Source organism: Sesamum indicum, linkage group LG11 (assembly GCF_026168435.1).
Source record: "Sesamum indicum cultivar Baizhima isolate 11 linkage group LG11, ASM2616843v1, whole genome shotgun sequence".
In the NCBI taxonomy this organism is placed as follows: Eukaryota; Viridiplantae; Streptophyta; class Magnoliopsida; order Lamiales; family Pedaliaceae; genus Sesamum; species Sesamum indicum.
Window position 1 is genome coordinate 12,863,958 of NC_142667.1, and position 17,811 is coordinate 12,881,768.

Below are 17,811 nucleotides of genomic sequence, written 5' to 3' on the forward strand. Positions count from 1 at the left end.
TTCGATCAGAACGCGCACCGACGAGATAAGGCCACGTGGCCCAGTACTTGACGTACAACTGTGTTCTATAAATAGACCCCGACGCACCATAAATGAGGTAACTGATACACATTAATTGAGACCGAAATTTCTAGATCGCACTTATTTCTCTCGATCAACCTAACTTGAGCGTCGGAGGGTCATTGTCGGGGACGTGCCCGACGAGCTCACGATTCGTGTTTTTATTCTCAGGGAATCCAAAATCTGGTCCTAGACGAATTGGCATTCTAAGTTGAGATCGAGTCTCGAGATCGCATTATTCGACCCGGATCAGTTGGCGCCGTCTGTGGGAAAATCTGAGAATATCGTATCATAATGGAGGGTTCATCGAGGAGAAACGCCGGGGAAGGTGAGACACCAAGGAAAACAACTGGAACGACCATTCAGCTAACTCAAGAAGAGCTACAAAGAATGATGGAAGAAGCTAGCCGGAAAGCAATAGTAGAATATGAAAGGAGAACAGCAACTCCGTTGGTAAAAGAAACAGCGAGGAGGCAACTGTTTGAGAACGTCGAACCACTGAGAGAGTCGAGGGTGTTGGGCGAACAGGAACGTCATAGCAAGCGTTCGGCATCCTCCGACACCGGTTCTAGTAGCCACGTTCGCGAAAAGAGACGAGAACCCATAATATCCCGAGCGGAGGTCGAAAGTGTAGGCAAACAGATACATAGCCTCAACAAACAAATTGACGAGCTAAAGAAGCGTGGAGAGATAGTTTCGCAAAACAAGAATTCTCCTTTCTGCAACGATATCCTAATTCAAACAGTGGAGCCAGGATTCAGAGTGTCCGACCTGAGGAGATATGATGGGATGAAAGATCCACAAGAGCATGTGGTTGCATTTGAGATGGTGATGAACCTGTATGGACAAACCGCTTCGATAATGGCGAAACTATTCGCGACCACACTTGTAGGAAAAGCGCAAGAGTGGTTTACAAATTTACCCCGAGGAAGCATTGAGACTTATGAACAACTCATACAGAAGTTCAATTTCCACTTTGCAAGCAAGAAAAGACAGAAGAGGTCAGCCACCCATTTATTCAATATCCGCCAGAAAGACGACGAAACATTGAAAAACTTCATGGGAAGGTTCAATAATGAGACGCTGGAGGTACAGGAGTTGAGGATGGATATGCTGGTGAGCATCCTCATTCATGGATTGCGAAAAGGACCCTTCGCATCTGCCCTAGCACGCGACCCGCCCAGTGACGTGGAACAGTTGATGGTTTTAGCACAGAAGTACATTGACGAGGAAGAAATGAACGCAATGAAGGACTTTGAACGAAGAGAACGCGACCATACACACAGACGACCTGCAGAGAACCGAGATAGCAATGCCAGCAAATCGAAGCAGGAAAAGAAGAGGGAACCAAAGTACATCCCAAAATTTCATAACTACACCCCACTGGGAATGTCCAGAGAAAAAGCTTTAATGATGGTGGAAAACGCTGATGTTTTGAAATGGCCGAGGCACACGAGATATACCCCATCCAAGAAGTTCTCCGACAAGTATTGCAGGTTTCATCGTGAGAAGGGTCACAACACAGAGGAATGCTTTCAGTTGAAAGACGAAATAGAGAGGCTGGTCAGGCAGGGGTACTTCCGAGACCGTGTCCCTCAAAATTGCAGAATCAGTAGGGAGAGAAGAAGCCGATCGAGAAGTCGCGATCGGGATGGACACCCAGGCCCATCAAAAATCGACAGGGCCCCAACAGGTGGAAACAATGCACCCACAAAAGGTGTCATATTCACGATTGCAGGAGGGCCGAATGCGGGAGATTCGAGCCGAACACGGAAGAGACGTGCTCGAGCAATCAGTTCAAACCAGGGAAGGGAATTTATATTGAAAGTTGAAGAAGAAGAGGCTATCTCCTTCGATAGCTCGGACAGACAAAAGGAAAACGGAGATATGAATGATCCCATGGTCGTCAAACTGGATATCGCGAATTACACAGTCCATAAAGTGTTGATCGACAGCGGAAGTTCGGCCGACATAATCTTCAAGAATGTGATCGACAAAATGGGTCTGGAAAACGCCCGGCTTGAACCAGTAAAGACTCCTTTAGTAGGATTTGGGGGCAGCGAGGTCGTCTCGTTAGGAACTATCGAACTGCCAGTATCGATGGGAGAAATCCCCAGGCGAAAAACGTTGATGGTCAAGTTCCTAGTGGTCGACACACCCTTCGCGTACAATGTAATATTGGGAAGACCAGGTTTAAATCTATTCAAAGCAGTAGTTTCCACTTATCACATGAAGATGAAATTCCCTACGGAGAATGGAACGGGAGAATTGGTTAGTGACCTGAAGGAGGCGCGCAAGTGTTATAATCTATCACTCAAAGGGGAACCGAGCCAGAAGAGAAGAAAAGTCAAGGAAGACGCCGAACCCCGTCCATACGAAGTGGAGCACATGAAACCCAGTGGCGAATATAAAAAGGTGCAGCTGGTACCAGACGAGCCCGAAAAGACCACTCGAATCGGGACGAACATGGAAGGGGAGCTAGCCATGATAGAATTTTTGAGAAAGAATGTTGACATATTCGCATGGAGCCCCTCAGACTTCACGGGGATCGACCCCAGGGTTATCGTTCACCACCTCAACGTCGACCCGAAAACTCGACCGGTGCAGCAAAAGAAGATATCATTTGGGAGTGATAAGAATGAAATAATCAGACAAGAGGTCGAAAAATTGTTGAAAGCTGGGTATGTATCCGAGATTCAATACACTGATTGGCTCTCAAATGTTGTGTTAGTTCCAAAGCCCTCGGGAAAATGGCGTATGTGCGTCGACTTCACAGACTTGAACAAAGCCTGCCCGAAAGATACATATCCCTTACCGATGATTGACTTAATGGTCGACTCCACCGCCGGGTTCGAAAGATTCTCAATGATGGATGCTTATCAAGGATACCACCAAATCCAAATGGCAAAAGAAGACCGAGACAAGACCTCATTCGTCACAGAGAAAGGGATCTATTACTATAACATGATGCCATTTGGGCTGAAAAACGCGGGTGCCACCTATTAGCGACTAGTAAATCAAATGTTTGGGGATCTCTTAGGAAAAACCATGGAAGTGTACGTGGATGATATGCTGGTGAAAAGCAAGAGGTCACAGCACCACTTGCGAGATCTTTCTCAGGCGTTCAGCATAATGAGGTCGCACGGAATGAAGCTCAATCCGGACAAATGCACCTTTGGAGTGACGGGAGGAAAAATCCTGGGGTATATGATCAGTGAGCGAGGGATAGAGGCGAACCCGGAAAAGATACAAGCCATAATGGGCCTCAGGTCGCCCAATTCGATCAAAGAGATGCAGAAACTCACGGGAAAGATCGCGTCCTTAAGCAGGTTTATTTCACGATCGGCAGACAGACGCTTACCATTTTTCAAAGCCTTGAGGAAGCCCAAGAGTTTTGCGTGGACCCCTGAATGCGAGCATGCCTTGCAAGAATTGAAGGAATATCTCACGAAGCCCCCATTGCTCGCAAATCCAAAAGAAGGGGAGACATTATTTTTGTATCTTGGGGTGTCCGAGAACGCGGTCAGCTCCGTATTGGTGAGAGAGGAAGCCAATAACCAGAATCCGATCTATTATGTCAGTAAAATGCTACAGGGGGCAGAATTGCGATATTCAGAGATGGAAAAACTCGCCCTTGCATTAGTAGTGACTGCACGAAAGCTACGACCATATTTTCAGTCGCATAAAGTAGTGGTGTTGACAAACCACCCCCTTAAGCATGTGATGTCGCGACCGGAAGCCTCCGGAAGATTGATCAAGTGGGCGGTTGAATTGGGGCAACATGATATCGAGTACCAACCTAGGACAGCCCAGAAGGCACAGGTGCTCGCGGATTTCATCACAGAGTTGTCCGACGACTCGAAGGAACCTGAAGCCTCCGATCACACCCATTCAAAATGGATGTTGCATGTCGATGGGTCTTCTAACGCAAACAATGGAGGAGCGGGCATACTGATCCAAGGACCCAAGGGACTCGAGATAGAAGTTGCAGCTCGCCTATCATTCCCGGTGACAAATAATGAAGCAGAGTATGAGGCGCTGGTTTTGGGATTAGAGCTCGCATATGAGGCAGGCGCTCGAGATCTGGAAGTCTTTACCGACTCGCAGTTGATTGCTATGCAGATCGAAGGAGCGTACGAGACGAGAGAAAGAACAATGACCCAGTATAAAGAGACCGTGCATCGATTGATGAAAAAGTTCAGTAGATGCTCCATCCTGCAAGTTCCCGGAATAGAGAATGACAAAGCGGACGCCCTGTCAAAATTTGGAGCCGCGATGGATGGAATTCGAGATCGAAAAATCACAGCCTTAGTACGCGAGCAGTCGGTCCTTGCGGATAGAACAGAAGTCTAGGTTGTCTCAGAAGCAGGATCGTGGATGAACGAAATCATAAGGTATCTCGAGCAGGGTACCCTACCTAGCGATTCGATAGCGGGGAAAAGAGTCAAATTTCGAGCCGCCCGATTCACATTGCTAGAGGGTCAGCTCTACAAACGAACAGTAGAAGGCCCTCTCCTGAAATGCTTGGATGAAGAAAGAGCCTTGTACGTGATGCGCGAAATACATGAAGGAAGCTGCGGCAATCATTCAGGGGCGAGATCGCTAGCTCAGAAAGTGATGCGACAGGGGTATTTCTGGCCCACCCTAGTCGAAGATTCCAAGAACTTAGTGAGAAAATGCGAGAGCTGCCAAAAATACGCTTCCTTGATACATCAGCCCGCAACCCCGATGGAACCAATCAAGATAGCATGCCCGTTCGATCAATGGGGAATCAACATCGTAGGACCTTTTCCGCCCGCACAAGCTCAGAAGAAATTCATCATTGTAGCGATCGAACATTTCTCCAAGTGGGTCGAAGCGGAAGCAGTAGCCAAAATATCGGAGAGGGAAGTCATCAACTTTATCTGGAAGAACATCATATGCAGATTTGGTATACCCCGGATACTAATATCTGATAATGGCACGCAGTTCCAGGGCAAGAAGATCACGGAATGGTGCAAGGAGCTAAAGATCGCACAGCACTTCACGGCAGTTGCGAACCCTCAGGCGAACGGACAGACCGAAGTGACGAACAGGACGATCCTGCAACACTTGAAAACGCGGCTCGAAAGCAAGGGGTTATGGGTTGACGAACTGCCCGGGGTCTTATGGGCTTACCGCACAACACCACGAACCTCCACGGGCGAGACCCCTTTTTGCCTAGTATATGGGACCGAAGCCATCATTCCAGCGGAAATCAGGGAGGAATCGCAAAGAGTCATGCAGTACGAACCCGAGACGAACCAAACCGAACGAAACTTCGACCTCACCGTCATTGAAGAAAAGAGGGAGGCCGCATATGCTCGAATTTTACACCACAAAGGTTTGATGATGAAGAGCTACAATCGTAGAATTCGACCACGCCAGTTGCAGGTAGGAGACCTTGTGCTGAAGAAGGTAGAAGCCTCCAAGCACGTGGGAAAGTTGGAACCGCCCTGGGAGGGCCCGTACAAAGTAATCGAGATCAGAAAGAAGGGTACATACAGGCTGCAAGACCTGCAAGGTCGAGATTTGCCACGCCCTTGGAACATACAGAACCTGAAGAAGTTTTATGCTTGAAGCCGGCTGGTCGAACAAGGAGCCTGTGAAAGGCCATCAACCAGGAGCCTGTGAAAGGCCATCAACAAGGAGACCGAACCAGGAGCCTGTGAAAGGCCATCAACAAGGAGATCGAACCAGGAGCCTGTGAAAGGCCATCAACAAGGAGACCGAACCAGGAGCCTGTGAAAGGCCATCAACAAGGAGATCGAACCAGGAGCCTGTGAACGGCCATCAACAAGGAGATCGCACATCAAGGAGCCTGTGAAAGGCCATCAACCGCTGGGAGATCGCACACCAAGGAGTCTGTGAAAGGCCATCAACCGACGGGTAGAGCAAGGAACCTACAAAGGGCCGTCAACGAAGACTTCTAACAGATTACCAAATTGTATAATTAAAGGTTAGAAGGATTGTGTCCATGATTGAGCGTTGTTATTGATTAAACATTTGTACCCATTGTAAATTCATTTTAACATTGGTTTATAAAACTATGCGCACCTTTTTTATGCCCTTTCGTGCTCATCTCTAATCGTAACCATGCCAATTCGCCGAAACTAAACGCGAACTGAAAAAGACGCGTCCAAAACGCGAACTGAAAAAGACGCATTCAGACAAAACGCGAACTGAAAAAGACGCGTCCAAAGAGGCGAACTGAAAAAGACGCATTCAGACAAAATGCGAACTGAAAAAGACGCGTCCAAAGAGGCGAACTGAAAAAGACGCATTCAGACAAAACGCGAACTGAAAAAGACACGTCCAAAACGCGAACTGAAAAAGACGCGTCCAAAATGCGTACTGAAAAAGACGCATTCAGACAAAACGCAATCTGAAAAAGACGTGTCCAAAATGCGAACTGAAAAAGACGCATTCAGACAAAACGCGATCTGAAAAAGACGCGTCCAAAAATGCAAACTGAAAAAGACGCATTCAGACAAAACGCGATCTGAAAAAGACGCGTCCAAAATGCGAACTGAAAAAGACGCATTCAGACAAAACGCGATCTGAAAAAGACGCGTCCAAAAATGCGAACTGAAAAAGACGCATTCAAACTAAAACGCGAACTGAAAAAGACGCGTCCAAAGAGGCGAACTAAAAAAGACGCGTCCAAAGAGGCGAACTGAAAAAGACGCGTCCAAAGAAGCGAACTGAAAAAGACGCGTCCAGAAACGCGAACTGAAAAAGACGCATTCGAATAGCATTTCGGAGGACAAAAAACTACTAGTATGCGAAGGCAAAATATTGTATGCAAAGGCAAAAACCGATTACGAAGACATCAGATCAAAGAAGCAATCTCATTAATGAAGTAACATTTACAGGTTCGTTAAGTCCCACGGATCGATCCCCCAAAAATGTACAAGTTAGTGTTCCGGTATGTATCGAGGGGAAGATGGGGCCATACAAAAAGAGGAAGTCATTCAAAAAAAAAATAAAGAGACCAAAAAATCCTATCAAAAAGAAGGGAGGAGTTTAAGCGGCTTCGTCGTCATCTTTGTCCTCCGCCTCGGCTTCCATCTCCGCACGCAGGACCATGAATTCGTCATCCTTCAGTTCGGGGTCCGGAGGATAGGGTTGAAGATCGCCATCAAGAGTGATGTCCAATCGGCTGCGATCAAAAGACTCTTGGAACCCGCCGAGTTTTTCGATCTGGTACTCGCAGGTCTTGTAACCTTTGGCGAACGAGTCAGTAGATTTGAGTTCCAAGGCAGTCGTAAAAGTGTCCGTCTTCAGGAAATCACGGACAGCAGCCATTCGAGAATCAGCCAGGAGTTTCTGGTGCTCCTCCAAAGGGATGCGACCGGACTGGCCTTCTTCAAAACCCCGTGTATGACCTTCTGCCAGTCCGGCCTCACGACCAGCATCGAACCCCTCTTTCCTGCCTTCGGCCAAGGCAACTTCCCTTTCGGATATGGCGATCTCCCTCTCCTTCCTAGCGACATCGAGCTCGCCCGACAAGCGTTTAATCTGCTCAGCATAAGACAACAGTTCATCCGCATGCTTCAGTGCCTGGTTGTCCAGATCCACCACTCGGGGCCTGAAGCTCCTGCACCTTCTTATCGGACTTGATATAGTTCTTGCGATAAGATGTGCATTTCAACGACAAGCTCCGGAGAAATGTTAGACCCTGCAAGACCATTGTTATATGAGTTCGGGTAGATAGGGGCAGCCTGTGATAGAAATTTACCTGTAGCATAGCGTGGGCTCCGAATCGCTCGACCCGAACAGGATTGGTCATTACCAGGGAGCCTTGATCGCGAAGTGAAGTCAGTGAGTTATAGACGTCAAAAGGCTCCCCCTCGGCCTCAGCAAAAAGCACCGTGCTGGTGGAGCCATCACACCTCGAAGGCTTTGCCCGGGAGGCGTCAGGTTGCGACTAGGAGCCCGCTGCAAACCCCCGGGCCTCCTCCCAATGCAAAGCAAGCTGCTCCAGCTTCAGAAACCTGTCCTGCTCATCTTCTTGGCTGGACTTGTCCGCAGCTTCCCGAGCCATCCTGCTCAGACTCTTAGGCCGTGGGGACGGAGATTTAGGGGGATCAGAAGGACCCACCGACTCCTTCCCCTTCGAATCTTCCTCATGCCCGTGTTTCAGCGAAGACCGTTTCCTTTTTTTCGGTTTCTCCCAACCAGCCCTCTCCAGTTTCTCAGACTCCACCCCTAGATCGCCATTGATAGTATCCAAGTTCAACTCCAGGTCGCTGGAGTTATATCCGAGAAGAGGCAGAGAGGGGGTCCCTTCGCTGTCGACAAGGATGGGCTGGCGGTCAGTAGGAACGGGCGACACACGGACTTGTGACGGAATGGGTGCTGGAGGAAGATCCTTAGGGGGAACAGGACCCTTAGCAGTTTGATCCTTAGCAGAGGTAGAAGCGACCTGTTTTCCCTTGGCCTTCGCCTTGTCCACTTTGTTCGCAACCGCTTGCATCCGTAGGGCATTACGCGAACTCATGATGATGCTATCTGCAAGACGAACAGACACGTAAGCGTGGTAAAACAGGACGATCAGAACAGCGAGAGAAGAGAAAATCACCTAAGGACTCTTCAATGTGGAAGGATGCAGGAGAAAGCCCAGAAAGTTGTAAAACTTTCTCAGATAGAAGCTTCTTGGGGTCATAATTATAGGACGTTAGACTCCTTATTTGGTCACCTTCTAACCCCCCTCCACTAGTTTTTGGAAGAGGTTTATACTTGGTCCACTCGTTCTTAAAGGGCCAGACACCTCTAGGAGGTCGAATAAAAATATAGCGATCTAACCAGACCCCTACATTCGACTTCAGGGCGCTCAGATACCCCCACTCGGGCTTGGCCGAAAGGTAGAAAAAACCTCTACTCCCAGACCGCTTGGAGGTGGTGAAAGTATACAAACTCCAAAAGTTATCAAAACTGGGTTCGAGGCCTAAGAATTGCATTATTACAACAAAAAGGATAATATGGGTAATAGAATTAGGAGAAAGTTGCATGGGACATAACCCCAGCTTATTCAAAATCGAGGCCACAGGAGGAGCCAAGGGAAACCGGAGTCCGGCGTTAAGGTGTTTGATAGAAAAAGCACTAAAACCCTCGGGGGGACGGTGCATGCGATCGAAGGTGGCAGGGATGATGATGTCGTAATCAGACGGAATATGGTACTTCTCTCTGATCCTAAGAACCGAGGTCGTTACCTTACTAACCAGGGCTTCCCAAGGGTTTTTAGCGAGCCTATCCTGGAACCTAGCAAGAACCGATGGGCCAGCTTGCTTATCATGAAGCTTGGAAATAGGAAACTGTTTGTTCCTTTTCGGAGAAGTAGAGAAAGACCCATGAGCAGACCCTGACACAGACTTAGATGCAGACCCAGACTCGGACCTAGACACGGACTCAGACGCAGACTCAGGAGGAATGGCAGCGGATCCAGAACCAGGATGCGACTTAGAGTTCGAGTTAGAGCTGGAAGACATCGTACCTTAGAACAGGATGGCTCTGGAAGCTGCAGATCGAATTCGAACTTCAGGCTGTAAAGAGCAGTCGCAGAAAGTCAATATTTGAAGCAGGCGAAACGTTTTGAATGCGGGGGGTATTTATAGGCAAAATATCCTCGGGATGCGAGCCATAGAACAAACCAGTGGGATGAAGACACGCGTCCGCAGCGACGGTTCGACGTCCTCAAAGGCACGAGCGTGCACTTTGAGAAAGTGAGGGAGTAATGATGAGTATTCAAATATCACACCTACAAAAGGACCAAAACACCCCTCATTAAGGGCATTATAGTCATTTCGCGATCAGGATCCGCATATTTTGTAGCAGGCGGGTCGCATTTGACCCGACCCGGATCGCGTACACCGACCGAAGACCCGGATAATGACCACCGTTCGATCAGAACGCGCACCGACGAGATAAGGCCACGTGGCCCAATACTTGACGTACAACTGTGTTCTATAAATAGACCCCGACGCACCATAAATGAGGTAACTGATACACATTAATTGAGTCCGAAATTTCTAGATCGCACTTATTTCTCTCGATCAACCTAATTTGAGCGTCGGAGGGTCATTGTCGGGGACGTGCCCGACGAGCTCACGATTCGTGTTTTTATTCTCAGGGAATCTAAAATCTGGTCCTAGACGAATTGGCATTCTAAGTTGAGATCGAGTCTCGAGATCGCATTATTCGACCCGGATCATTATTCAAAATATATCTCTCAGTACATATTTCAACAGCAATAAATACAGTGGTACTCATGCATTTCAATCGAAAAAAATAAAATATCTTATATTATTTTTTCAATATTGTTTCTTTTTTCAATGGAGTTGCACATAATTGTATAAAATATTAAGTGGATTGATACATAGCACGGGGCGCACGCCTAGTTTATTTATCCGAACCGGGACAAGTTAGGGCGCATCACATCCTTCAACGGAAGCCTTTTGCAAGCAAACATGAGGCCAGTTTTATGCTTGAAGACGAAGCCAAGAGACATGCAGTCAAGAAAAGCGAAATACTACAGCAACCCAAGCAAGCACTGGACCACCTCACCTCCTCATTTCTTTATCTTGTCTGCACTTCATCCTCATTTTCTCATCTCCCCCCCTCCCCTCTTTAAATCATATAAGTTTTTCGTTTAAATAAAATTTAATGTAACCAACTGTTCCAAATGGATTGTAAATAAGAAGTTTGATTGGTTTATAAGTTCCAAAACATTTTCATCATAAGATAATTATTAACTGTAACTGTCTATCTAAGGTAATTACAGTGGGTTTCTTTAAAATTTGTTATAAAGATCTATTCGTTATTTGATAAATTATAAAATATTTTTTAAAATTCACTGTAGTTAAAATGATTATTAATTTTATGAAATATTTATATTCAAATAATATGTAAGTATTATATTTATAACAAATTGTAGGGTAATTAATTGTAATTTATCCCGATTATGAGCAAATATTTGATCTTTGGCGTGGGTCCTACTTACCTACCCAACCAACAGCTTCATCATCCTTGTGGACTCAAGTCATTTGATACTAAATAGGGGGGCATTTTGGGTAACTCAAGCATTGGTAGTGGCTCAAGTATAGGGGTCGCCCAGGTGGTGTGCCACCAACATCCCGGATATTTTCATTACACACTTGACTCTGTCTGAATTACCCCTCTAATCAGGCCAGGATTAGCCCACCTGTTTTCCCACCGCGTGACACAAACGCTCTCCAGAAATTGGGTCACGACTCGCATCATTTATTAACACAAACAACTTGCACTCTGGCATTAGGCATGCAGGGCATGAATTCCCTTCCAGAAAGGATCCTAATTTTAGCGAAATTCTAGTTGGGTCGAGTATAAATAATTATATAGTAAGTATAATATATTTATAATATGATTGATATATAATTAAAAAAAAAAGTGACTAATCAAGTAACATAAGTGTTGGTTCGATCAAACTTAGTTCGGACAAAAAAATTTTTTCAATTTTCTTACTCGCTCGAAACCCACACTTTGGTAAGATGGAAGTTCCTAAATAAATTCGAGATCATATGTTTGAATTCAATCAAATGTGGGGTTTGTAATGAGTATTATTTATTTTACTCGAAGTGAATTTATTAATTTATTTTAATATAAATGTATTGATTGAATCGACATATCAATTATTTTTAATCGACATGTCTTAAAAAAAAAAAAAACCCATATATTACAGCATTGCGGCTACTAAAGGTTTGAATCTAACAATTTAATATATCTTTCTATTATAAGTGGGTTTGGTAAAACATATATAGACAGAAAGCAAATTATCACTGGATTTAGATATTCGTTACATTTGCTACCACTTCTATATTTTTTAAAAAATAAATTTGGTATATCTTAGGTATTAATTTAATTTTTTTTAAATTGAATGTTACTAAATTAATTAGTAAAAGACAAACACTTATTAAAAATATTAAAAAAAAATCATGAAGAAAGAACAAGCAAAAATTTCCCTCATATTTTTTAAAAAATATAGCAAAAAAATTCTCTCGACACCTACATAAGATACATGCACATTCCCTGTGATTTGTCTTGATTTTTTATAATAAAATTAATTTTATAAATTAATTATGAAACATTAAATTTTGTGTGCTATAGATCTATGATTGATGATATTTAATATAATAAACAATTATGATTTTAAAAAAAATATAGTTAGATGTCACTGTGTTTGAACTGAACAGTTAAATTCAATATAAATTAATAATTTAAATTTTATTTAATTCAAATCAACGATTTAAATTCAATATTGTATATTTGCTTGCCGTTCGCCCCCTTCCTCTACCGCCCGGCCGCTGAGCTTGAGGGGAGTGAAAAAGACAAAAAGGTCCCCCGGGCAGATCACCGACGCCCGTGCAAGGGCTGAAATAAAATAAAAGAAAAGAAAAAGAAAGCTGAGACGTCGGTCCTGCAGAGGAGAGAGAGAGGGTTGGTAAAAGCTTACCAACCTAGCGCGTCAAGGCACGCACCTCAAGGGACGCGTGATCCTATGCATCCCCGTCACTGTAATCAGCAAAATGAAGAAATGAGAAATGATTTATATAGGAAAAAAACAGGTTTGCTGTGGCTGTAGGCAGAAACCTCACATTCCGAGATCTACCAGTAGTCCCACCGCGACCGTATATTTTGCTCTATAAATTAGCCCATTCACTCATCTCCACAACTCGCGTCTTGCCTTCCCCCCTTCTGTATCTCTACTCTCTCTCTCTAGAACGGGTCAGTGATCTCAACTCCCCCCTTTCTAGCAAAGGTACGGACCCCTGTGTCCCTCTTCTACTTCTGCTTTTGCTTCGTTCACTTGTATTTATATTTATGTTTCCATGTTACCAATTCCTGTCTTCTGTTTCTTTTGATTTTGTAGTTTTTCTTTTTCTTTTTTTACTTTTCGTACTTCCCTTTCGGAATTCATTTTTATTAGATCTATTGGTAAGAGTTTGTGATTGTTGGTGTATTTTGGTTTGGTGCTGGCTTTTGAATCGTAGTTGATCAGGAAGTTTGAGCTATATTTATGTGGTTTTAAGTATGCTGTAATTACGGTGTCGGGAGTGTGGTGCATGCTGCATGGGGATGAATTGTGATTGGGGGGGTGAAAATTGTGGGGATGGGCTTTAAATGGTTTGGATTTGGAGGGTGGAGATTTGTAGATCTGGTTTTTGTAGCTTTGTACTGAATGGATCTGAAGTGAAGTAGCTATTAGTGTGTTTATTCAGTTGAATCTGTCTGCATTGTCTCCCATTATTGTGCTCGGAGCATTTATTTTATTCTAGCAACTGGATCTGCATTTTTTTAATTTTTGACGTTGGTGGATCTGAGTGCTTGATTGGTCTAAGCCCCAATCACTGCATTTGATAATAAAATTAGTTACTTGTTTATAGTTAATCTCATTTATCTTTGTCTCATTTCATGAAGCTTATGATATAAGGTGATCTAGGAGAGCAATCTGTTCCTTGTTGATATATGTTCTCTATGATTGGCCTGTGTGAGTATTCGTTACATATATCTATCTGGAAAAGCAAGACAAGACTTTTATGATAATGACAGAAAAGCTGCATCTGAGATACTATGACAAATGAAGTTGGAGGTATAGGAAACTGAGATCTCATATTATCAATATCTACCGCTATGTTCAGAAGGCTAGTGAAGGCTATCCTTAATGGAATTGCTTTCAACTGAACACATGTATGATCTTTACCAAATATAGAAAAGAACGCATGCAGGATCTAATTTGTTATGACCCTTTTCTTGAGTTTTGTTTCTTTATTGTTTTTGGGTGCAAAGTTACCTACTATACAACATTTATGTCTCTTGGTTTTGCTACGATTTTGATAGATTGAATTTGACATTCCAGAATAATGGCATCTCACATTGTTGGATACCCCCGTATGGGACCAAAGAGAGAGCTGAAGTTTGCTCTGGAGTCCTTCTGGGATGGCAAGAGCAGTGCCGAGGAATTGGAAAAGGTGGCTACAGACCTCAGGGCATCCATCTGGAAGCAGATGTCTGATGCTGGGATCAAGTACATTCCCAGCAACACATTTTCTTACTATGATCAGGTGCTTGATACAACCGCAATGCTTGGTGCTGTTCCCCCAAGATACAATTGGACTGGTGGTGAGATTGGTTTCTCTACTTACTTCTCCATGGCCAGAGGAAATGCCTCTGTTCCTGCTATGGAGATGACCAAGTGGTTTGACACCAACTAGTAAGTGATAAATCAAATTTCTCAAAAGGTTTTTATCTTTTCATTTCTGATGTTTATCAACTAACTTGTTGGTTTATGAATGCAGTCACTTCATTGTCCCTGAATTGGGACCTGATGTGAACTTTTCTTATGCTTCACACAAGGCAGTGAATGAATACAAGGAGGCTAAGGCGGTATGAGCTCTGTTAAATCTCCTGCTACATTTCCAATTTTTGATATGTTAATGGAGTGGGTGTCAATTTTTCAATAATGTCAGCCAGTGTCTTTGTACCATACTTAAAATGTGGTTGAAGTCTAGTTGCCATAACAAATGCCTCTTTATTGTTAAAATTTTTGTTCTATCTATTACCTATTACTGCTGCCTCTTGATGGTCCTTTTCCTTCATGCAGCTCGGTGTTGACACTGTTCCAGTACTTATTGGCCCTGTCACATACTTGTTACTCTCCAAGCCTGCCAAGGGTGTTGAGAAAACTTTCCCACTTCTTTCGCTTCTTGACAAAATTCTTCCAATCTATAAGTAAGAAAAATGTTTTTATATTAAGTAATCTGATAGTGTCGCTATGCTCATTATTACTCGCATCTAACATTTAAATGTATGAACATCCCGGCAGGGAAGTTATTGCTGAATTGAAGGCAGCAGGAGCTTCATGGATCCAGTTCGATGAACCCACTCTAGTTTTGGATCTTGAGTCTCACCAATTGGAAGCATTCACTAAGGCTTATGCTGAACTACAATCATCTTTCTCTGGGCTCAATGTTCTAGTTGAGACTTACTTTGCTGATGTCCCTGCACCTGCATTCAAAACCCTTACCGCGCTGAGTGGAGTTACTGGTTTTGGTTTTGATTTGGTCCGTGGAGCTAAGACCCTTGATTTGATTAAGAGCGAATTCCCTTCAGGCAAATATCTTTTTGCTGGAGTGGTTGATGGAAGGAACATCTGGGCTAATGATCTAGATGCTTCTCTCGTCACCCTGAAGTCTCTTGAGGGCATAGTTGGAAAGGGTATGGTGCTTGACTCTATTTATGAAGTTTTAAGTTTCCTCTTGTTGGACAGATAAATTCAATATGATTTTTTCTTCAGACAAGCTTGTTGTGTCCACTTCCTGCTCGCTCCTCCATACTGCTGTTGATTTGGTAAATGAGCCTAAGCTGGACTCAGAAATCAAATCCTGGCTCGCATTTGCTGCACAAAAAGTAGTTGAAGTAAATGCTCTGGCAAAGGCATTGGCTGGACAGAAGGATGAGGTATTTGTCAAAACTGATGTTACTTAAAGCTTGGGGCATAGACTAGTTTCCAGGATGCACTATTTTTTGAATTGGATATTGATCTTATTGGAACTAAACTGTCCACAAGTTCTTAGGCACTGTAGGTTTTATTTTGGCTACAGTAATATTGATGTGCACATGTTGCTTCTACTTTTCAGGCATTCTTCTCTGCTAATGCTGCTGCTCAGGCTTCAAGGAAATCCTCTCCAAGGGTGACTAATGAAGCTGTCCAAAAGGCTGTAAGTGATTAATCCGCATGTTTTCTTTTTTTAGATTCTCAGGCTTCTTGGCTGCCGAGTCTCCAGTACTCACCAATCTATTTTACTATGTTCCACCAGGCTGCTGCTCTGAAGGGCTCTGATCACCGTCGTGCTACAAATGTCAGTGCCAGACTTGATGCTCAACAGAAGAAGCTTAACCTTCCAATCCTCCCAACAACCACCATTGGTTCCTTCCCTCAGACCATAGAACTCAGGAGAGTTCGCCGTGAATACAAGGCCAAGAAGTGAGTGGTTGTTGCTTGCTTTACACTTTGTATTCTCTGCATGCCTCGAGTCTGCAGTCTAAAGGTATCATTACTCTGCTGTGTAGGATCTCCGAGGAGGAGTATATTAAGTCTATCAAAGAGGAGATTAACAAAGTTGTCAAGCTTCAGGAAGACCTTGATATTGATGTTCTCGTTCACGGAGAACCAGAGGTAGGTCAATTGGATTGCTACAATTTAAAATTAACAATATATGTTATTGGCTCGTTGGTGTATACTATCTTTATCTTTTGGGTCTAAATTCCAGAGGAATGATATGGTTGAGTACTTCGGAGAGCAATTGTCTGGTTTTGCCTTCACTGCTAATGGGTGGGTCCAATCTTATGGATCTCGCTGTGTGAAGCCGCCAATCATTTATGGTGATGTGAGTCGCCCCAAGCCAATGACAGTCTTCTGGTCCACTGCTGCTCAGAGCATGACCAAGCGCCCAATGAAGGGAATGCTTACTGGCCCCGTTACCATTCTCAACTGGTCTTTCGTCAGAAATGACCAACCAAGGTATATGTCTTTTACTCTTCGGTTCCACTTCATTAGAAGAGATGAAGAGAAATTATTCTTACCGAGTTATCTTATTCATTCTGACATGTATCTCTTGGTTCACAGATTTGAAACCTGCTACCAGATTGCTCTGGCCATTAAGGAGGAAGTCGAGGATCTTGAGAAGGCTGGCATTACCGTCATCCAAATTGATGAGGCTGCACTGAGGGAAGGGTTGCCTCTCAGGAAGGCTGAGCATGCTTTCTACTTGGACTGGGCGGTCCACTCTTTCAGAATCACCAACTGCGGCGTCCAGGATACAACCCAGGTGCTAATGAGCTCTTTTTCATTTTCGTTACGTAACCAATACTACAAGGTCTGTTGCTAATCTATTTGTTGGTGAACGACAGATCCACACCCACATGTGCTACTCCAACTTCAACGACATCATCCACTCCATCATCAACATGGATGCTGATGTGATCACCATTGAGAACTCTCGTTCTGACGAGAAGCTCCTCTCAGTCTTCCGTGAAGGAGTGAAGTACGGTGCTGGAATCGGACCAGGTGTATACGACATCCACTCCCCAAGAATACCCTCAACCGAAGAGATTGCGGACAGAATTAACAAGATGCTTGCTGTGCTGGAAACCAACATTCTGTGGGTGAACCCTGACTGTGGTCTCAAGACTCGCAAGTACACTGAAGTGAAGCCAGCCCTTGAAAACATGGTTGCTGCTGCCAAGCTCCTGAGGACCCAGCTTGCCAGTGCCAAATGAGCCATCTTCAGTGAACCCCCCTCATGAATTCACCAGTTTGTTGCCTTCCCAAATTTAAAGAAATATTTTCTTATCAATTTTAATAACTGTCATTGGTGATGATTGATTAGGTTTACTGGTTTAGGCTCTCAGCCCATTGGGCGCTTTAATTTTTTCTTTTCTTGGTTTTTTTGGGGGCATTGTCTTCTTTCTACTATTGGAATACTACTACTACATTCAAGAAATGCCTTAATGCTTTTGGCTTAATTGTTTTTTTATTTTGCATCAACGTAATTCAGATTAATGAATAAATAAAATCAGTAATGAGAACCCCACCCCACCTACAGGTATAGAAACGCTAAAGCCCATGTAATGTTCCACAACTGGGCGTCAGTGAGATACGAATTTTATCCCAAAAAGAAACTGAAAATTGAACTA

At 44.1% G+C, this 17,811-nt stretch overlaps 2 protein-coding genes across 2 annotated transcripts; both read left to right on the forward strand.

The window, feature by feature from the left end:
- The first annotated feature begins 354 nt into the window (after nt 1-354).
- LOC148785109 (uncharacterized) lies at nt 355-3,066 on the forward strand. Its single transcript, XM_088875229.1, has one exon. The coding sequence runs from the start codon at nt 355-357 to the stop codon at nt 3,064-3,066; it is 2,712 nt and encodes a 903-aa protein (XP_088731355.1).
- Nucleotides 3,067-12,711: 9,645 nt separating this feature from the next.
- Nucleotides 12,712-17,640, forward strand: LOC105173934 (5-methyltetrahydropteroyltriglutamate--homocysteine methyltransferase). Its single transcript, XM_011095854.3, has 12 exons — nt 12,712-12,874; nt 13,973-14,326; nt 14,412-14,499; nt 14,717-14,844; nt 14,939-15,330; nt 15,410-15,573; nt 15,753-15,833; nt 15,933-16,099; nt 16,186-16,291; nt 16,386-16,636; nt 16,742-16,943; nt 17,026-17,640. Exons 2-12 carry the CDS (start codon nt 13,977-13,979, stop codon nt 17,392-17,394), a joined length of 2,298 nt encoding a protein of 765 aa, XP_011094156.1. The 5' UTR covers nt 12,712-12,874; nt 13,973-13,976; the 3' UTR covers nt 17,395-17,640.
- Nucleotides 17,641-17,811: the final 171 nt, after the last annotated feature.

What these genes read in the sequence shown, in the direction of transcription:
- LOC105173934 (XM_011095854.3), top strand. Translation starts at nt 13,977, where the DNA reads ATGGCATCTCACATTGTTGGATACCCCCGTATGGGACCAAAGAGAGAG. An exon ending in AATACAAGGAGGCTAAGGCG is followed by an intron (nt 14,500 to 14,716) that starts GTATGAGCTCTG and finishes TCCTTCATGCAG; the next exon opens with CTCGGTGTTGACACTGTTCC. An exon ending in TCGTTCACGGAGAACCAGAG is followed by an intron (nt 16,292 to 16,385) that starts GTAGGTCAATTG and finishes TCTAAATTCCAG; the next exon opens with AGGAATGATATGGTTGAGTA.
- LOC148785109 (XM_088875229.1), top strand. Translation starts at nt 355, where the DNA reads ATGGAGGGTTCATCGAGGAGAAACGCCGGGGAAGGTGAGACACCAAGG.